The sequence below is a fragment of the Electrophorus electricus genome, chromosome 1 (assembly GCF_013358815.1).
Source record: "Electrophorus electricus isolate fEleEle1 chromosome 1, fEleEle1.pri, whole genome shotgun sequence".
In the NCBI taxonomy this organism is placed as follows: domain Eukaryota; kingdom Metazoa; phylum Chordata; class Actinopteri; order Gymnotiformes; family Gymnotidae; genus Electrophorus; species Electrophorus electricus.
In genome coordinates this window covers 20,304,884-20,310,660 of record NC_049535.1, presented here as the reverse complement: position 1 = coordinate 20,310,660, position 5,777 = coordinate 20,304,884, and the positions used below count along the sequence as shown (strand labels likewise).

At 40.4% G+C, this 5,777-nt stretch overlaps 1 protein-coding gene across 1 annotated transcript; it reads left to right on the top strand.

Moving 5' to 3' along the window:
* Window positions 1-534: 534 nt before the first annotated feature.
* nptx1l (neuronal pentraxin 1 like) lies at window positions 535-5,569 on the top strand. Its single transcript, XM_027000396.2, has 5 exons — window positions 535-1,115; window positions 1,643-1,850; window positions 2,586-2,830; window positions 3,238-3,417; window positions 4,230-5,569. The coding sequence occupies exons 1-5, from the start codon at window positions 675-677 to the stop codon at window positions 4,449-4,451; spliced, it is 1,296 nt and encodes a 431-aa protein (XP_026856197.1). The 5' UTR covers window positions 535-674; the 3' UTR covers window positions 4,452-5,569.
* Window positions 5,570-5,777: the final 208 nt, after the last annotated feature.

Below are 5,777 nucleotides of genomic sequence, written 5' to 3'. Positions count from 1 at the left end.
CATTTCCTGACATTCAGTGACCAGACAGTCAGATCTTGATTTATTATTTTTTTCTAGAATTTGTACTTTCCTAGACATGTCAGTACTATAAAGACCACATGTGTTCATCACTGTAAATATCCACCTTTTAGTCAGTATTAACGTCCTCCTGACGGACATGTTTATGCATCTACCGATAAAGTACTGAGGGACGAAATCGGTTTTATTTTTATTATTCTCATTACAGAAAATAGCAAATGAGACTGCCAAGTCATCCATAGACTGTGGCTCCGATGACACAGGTATAACCTAAGAAAATGGATAAAGCAAAATAACGATCACCTCAACCTCATAATACAACAGACTGTGCTGAAAACTACATAATCAGAAAATAAATACGAGAAAATGAACAATTGCCCTTGTTGGCATAAACGGAACATAATTTGTGGGGCAAAAACAGTTTCGTACTCTGGCATGACGCTCTTTCCACATTGGAAGGGCGGGAGACGATGATTAGGCGCTGGAACTCGCATTCATCCACCTCGTGATGCAGCGAACCTGTTCGCCGCAGACCGCGCGCTATATAAACCAGGAGCGCGCCACAGTCGGATTACAATTTAGAACAGCTCCGTGGTGCTGAAACCACTGGCTCACCAACAGCCACCACGCAAAAAACACCAAACATACGTGACACAATGGAGACCGGAGTCAGAGCGTCCCACTGGAAACTTTTTATACTTTATTGCTTACTGGCGGAGGGTCTGACCCAAGATTTCGGACAGACACAGTTTATTTGCACGTCCGTGCCCAAGGATATGGACATATGCACTGCCACATTACAAAATAGCGTGCCGGGAGAGGACCTGAAGACGACGGTCATGCAACTAAGAGAGACAGTGCTTCAACAGAAAGAAACGATCATGAACCAAAAGGAAACAATCAGGGAACTCACTTCCAAACTGACGCGCTGCGAAAGTCAAAGTGTGGCCGAACCTGGCGATTCGCGAGGAGGGGGACGGCGAAAAGAGCCGGGCTCTAAGAACACAATGGGAGATGTTTCCAGGGGTCCGACGGACACGCTGACGCAACTGTCACACACTTTACAGACACTAAAGCAAAGACTAGAAAATCTTGAGGTAGAGTATAAGGAAATGTCTTGCCCGACGAATCTAATTTGATATATTTTTTTGATATATTTTTTTTTCCAGTGTAGGACAGTGTAGGTTTTCTTTGGAAAAAAAATCTTCATGGTTATTTCATGCTGCGAATTAATTTTTTAATCAGTTAAGATTACTATTCAGCCTGCGTTGGCCATCTCGTGTTTCAATCTGTGCCACACTTGATACAACTTCAGAATTTCTCAGTAGTATTTAAAGGCGGCAGTGTTATACATCGTTTCACAGTAGCACAGTGGTCCATGTAACAATTGATTCCAAAAATTAATAATGTATAAGATTAGTTCACCCGAGGACAAACATCTGATGGTAACAAATTTAGTTACCCAAGTACTCGCTCCTTGTTTAATGGCGCGAAGCAGTAAGCCTTTAATAAGTTTTAACACTGCCTTAGCTGTTCCCCGTATCCTCGGTGAAAATAGAGATGAATTTTTTAATGCTTTAATTAAATGGAAAAACATTTTTAATGTCGCATTTATTCTTCACAGCAATTTAGCCGTAACAACAGCTCTATCCAAGCGAACAGCCTGAAAGATCTGCTTCAGAACAAAATCGACGACCTAGAGAAGCAGGTACTATCCCGTGTGAATAGTTTGGAAGAAGGCAAATCCGGGCTGCGCAATGAGACCGAACAGCGCGGACGCGTGGAATCCACGCTCACCTCCCTGCACCAACGAATCACCGACTTGGAAAAAGGTGAAAATGTGCTTTTTACACTTCATCGCCTCACGCAGATCACGTAGAAATCGGTTTAAAAAAAAAATCGACGCAAACTGTTAGTTAAGGTCGTGTAATAAGTAAATTAGACCAACGGTCTCATATGGTAAACCGGCTCCGTGCCGGAGCTTAGAATGTCGCATAAGACTCCTTGAGAAGGAGGGGTGATGCAAGCTGCATTGCTTTGCATATCCAGTTCCACGTTTCCACGTTTATAGATCATTCTGGGCGGCGGTGGGGGAATTAACTGATACGAAGATCTTTTTGCGCATGCTCATTAAATTATCCACATTTTAATGGTGACACATTTCACGATAAATAAACAACCACAACAACAACAATAAAAACAACAAGCTTTCAAATCCACAGGAAGTAAGTAAGGAATAAGGGAAATACAAATAAGAGTGTTCTTTTGCTGTATTTTGTGACTGTTACTTTTGCAGTCACATTTATTTAGTCACTTTGCCATAATATTGTTGCCCCTCTATCAGTAACTGATATAATATCAGTCTGCCAGAACAAGACTTTGTATTGTAGTACTACTGATTTTAAATATGCCTGATTTTAAATAGTAGTCCTTATCCAGTCATGACATTGAATTTGTACATTAATGGTAAAACAGCACTCATTGGATTGTTCTATAGGTCTAATTCCTGAACACATGAAACAGAAGTGCTTTAAAAAAAATGTATTATTTTACATTTTTACTTACAGGTCAGAAGGAAAATAGGCCACTAGACAAATTCCAGCTGACGTTCCCACTGAGGACCAACTACATGTATGCTAAAGTTAAAAAGAGCTTGCCGGAGATGTATGCATTTACTGTGTGCATGTGGATTAGATCCAATGCGTCTCCAGGTGTGGGAACCCCATTCTCCTATGCTGTTCCTACTCAAGCCAATGAGTTAGTCCTTATTGAATGGGGAAACAACCCTATGGAAATTCTCATCAATGACAAGGTAAACACCTTTTGAACAAGTATGCATATCGTAGATTTTTGGTAATTATTTTATGTCAAATACATTGTAAAGCCACCTTCTGTTTCAGAAAAATGTTATATAAATTAAGAATGTGAATGAATTAATGTTTTGGATCATACTGTGATATATTTGTTACTCAGGTAATGGACATAGATTTACATTAGACTGAATCTAAAGCTTCCAGATTTCTGGTGTTTAAACAATGCTGTTGAAAAAAATATCACAAAGCATGGCATGAACTAATTTACAAAGACAAATTTGTTAAAGCTTCCATATTACTGTCTGAGCTGTGGGCACATTATAGTGGAGCATTCAGCCTATTACTGTTATTGGCTGTAATGCCACTATAAGTCACCACCACTACAAATACATTCATTACTTCTTAGGTCGCAAAGTTGCCCTTTCTGATCAACGATGGTAAATGGCACCACATCTGCGTTACCTGGACAACACGAGATGGGGTGTGGGAGGCCTTCCAGGATGGCGTGATGAGGGGCACTGGAGAGAACCTGGCACCATATCACCCAATCAAATCACATGGAATGCTGATCTTAGGGCAGGAACAGGCAGGGCAATGTTCTTTGACCTCCACCTTGTCCTCCGCCTTCGCTGCTTCCAGCAGTGAAGCGGAATGTTAGCTTTAGATATAACCCTTTAAAGAGATTTCAGTTTAATGCACTGATCAAAGCAAAGAGTGAGTAAGTGGAATTTGCCCGTTTTCCTTGTCAGAAATAGCACTGCAGGATATTATGGCCTCATTCTCTGATCACAGGGCTAAGAGCAGAAATGGAACATGATGTTAGTTTCAGATAAGATTCATGCACTAGACCTTACACTGAAACTTAAGGCTTCCCTCAGCTCATATCAGAATGCAAAATTCCACACCACTACTACTTAGCACCCCATAGTAAAACTAACTCATATACTGCAGTTGCATTGATATTGAATACACTGAATTTAAACATAAAAATTTGACTTTCAACTTTAAGAGCTATTATTTGGCCTGGGATGAGATACTTCTCTTATCTCAAAGTAACTGCAGCAAACCCTTTTGGCAAGTATTTTCAGGGCTGGTTTCAGCAAACATCTAACACAATGTCAGGAGCTTATGCTAAGTGGCACCACCAACTTTTGATTATTGCTAACATTTGCCCATTGCCATTTTTGAAACCTCCTCCTTAAAAGCAGAAGATCTGAAATAAATTAACATATAACAAAGGCTAGTTGAAGTGTTTTGGGAGTAGATCAGTATGCAATGGAGTGCTTAACATGACCATTCCCACTGTACAAATGTTTAATGCGACCGTTCCCACTGTAGGAGTGTTTAACATGACCATTCACTCTGCAGATGTGTTTAATGTGACCGTTCCTTCTGCAGGACACTCTCGGTGGGGGGTTTGATGCTACTCAGGCCTTTGTGGGCGACATGTCAAATTTTCACATCTGGGATCGGAAGTTGACAGTGGGAGAGATTTACAATCTGGCAACATGCAGCAGCAAGGCGCAAGTGGGTAACGTCTTCTCCTGGACGGAGACTGGCATCGACGTATATGGAGGAGCATCCAAATGGCAATTCGAGGCTTGCCGCCAACTGAACTAAGTTGCACAGGAATTACAAGCTAATGAGAGACTGGTACTTGCGAGTCCCTGCAGTCCAGCTGTTCGAACATCCATTACAGAGGTGTACACAGACTCAAAAAAACAACATCTGGAATTTTTAGTTTGTTAGGTGTTTGAGTGAATTCTTGTGAACACTTCAGCAATCTTTCCTTCTGGTCATGCAACTCATTTGTTTTGGGATTTTGAAACTGGATGGAAGAGGGAGGTGGTTTCCATGCACAAATTCTGTTTTGCAGGCATTGTTCTTAGGTCTTTTCTGATTTTCTGCTGGGCAAGTGATGCCTTACTGAACAGTTTAACGTACTTGGCACAAAATCGCAAAGGCTTCCCCATATTTAGTTCCAGAAACAATGTAAGTTTATGTTAGATTTGTGAAAGCGCATTAAATATTCCCTCTCCAGATCCATACAGAAATCGTCCTAATAACCTTGGGATGCTCACTGTGAACAGTGCTGAAATCTGGGAAACTGACATACAAGTAAAGAACTAAATAGCTTTTCTTTTCCAATCAGCATTACTTCCAAGCACCTGCTTGAAAGGTCTTTTTGCATGTGTGTGGGTGTGTGTGTGTGTGTGTGTGTTTGTGTGTGTGTTTGTGTGTGTGCGTGCGCCTGTGTGTGTATGTCTGTGTGTGAGCATGCGTGTATGTAGCAAAACTGCTAATTGCCAACATGTTACAAGCCTGGGTGCCTTTGGGCGGTTGAAAAATCTCAAACTCATTCATCATTTGCAAAGCACTTGTATCTGTGTGTTTATTTTCTTGTGTAATTCTCGACTTTAACAGCTATGTTGCTTATGGTCACGACATGTAATAATTCAGTTGGGCAGTCATGGTTGAAACAGTGAGCAGTCAGTGAATTTTGAAGCAAAACCCATAGTGTGTTTCAACGGGTGTTTGTACTTTTCCAAGGAATGTTCTATGTACAGAAAACAGCATGACAGTCCAAAATGCTGCAACAGCATTAATGAAGTCTGCTTTTCCTATCCTCCTTTGGGTTGAGATTTTATACTGTATTGTTATATGCTAAAAGCATGGCAGGACTGAAAGATAACAAAAATCTAATTTTTGTAATAAAATTGTGATACCTAAAACAACAATTATGTGTTGAAATATTCACTTTATTCCTGTGTATAAAACCTTTTTTAATCACAGTGGGTATTCTTTTAGTGGATGTAAAAGAACACTTGATGCAATCCTAACCACAACCACCAAATTCCACTGCTAGAGTTGAGTTCCAAAAAGCAAATTAATTTCTGTGAGCAGATATATAATACTGCATGCTGCTTGCTTTTGAAATGAGTTCAA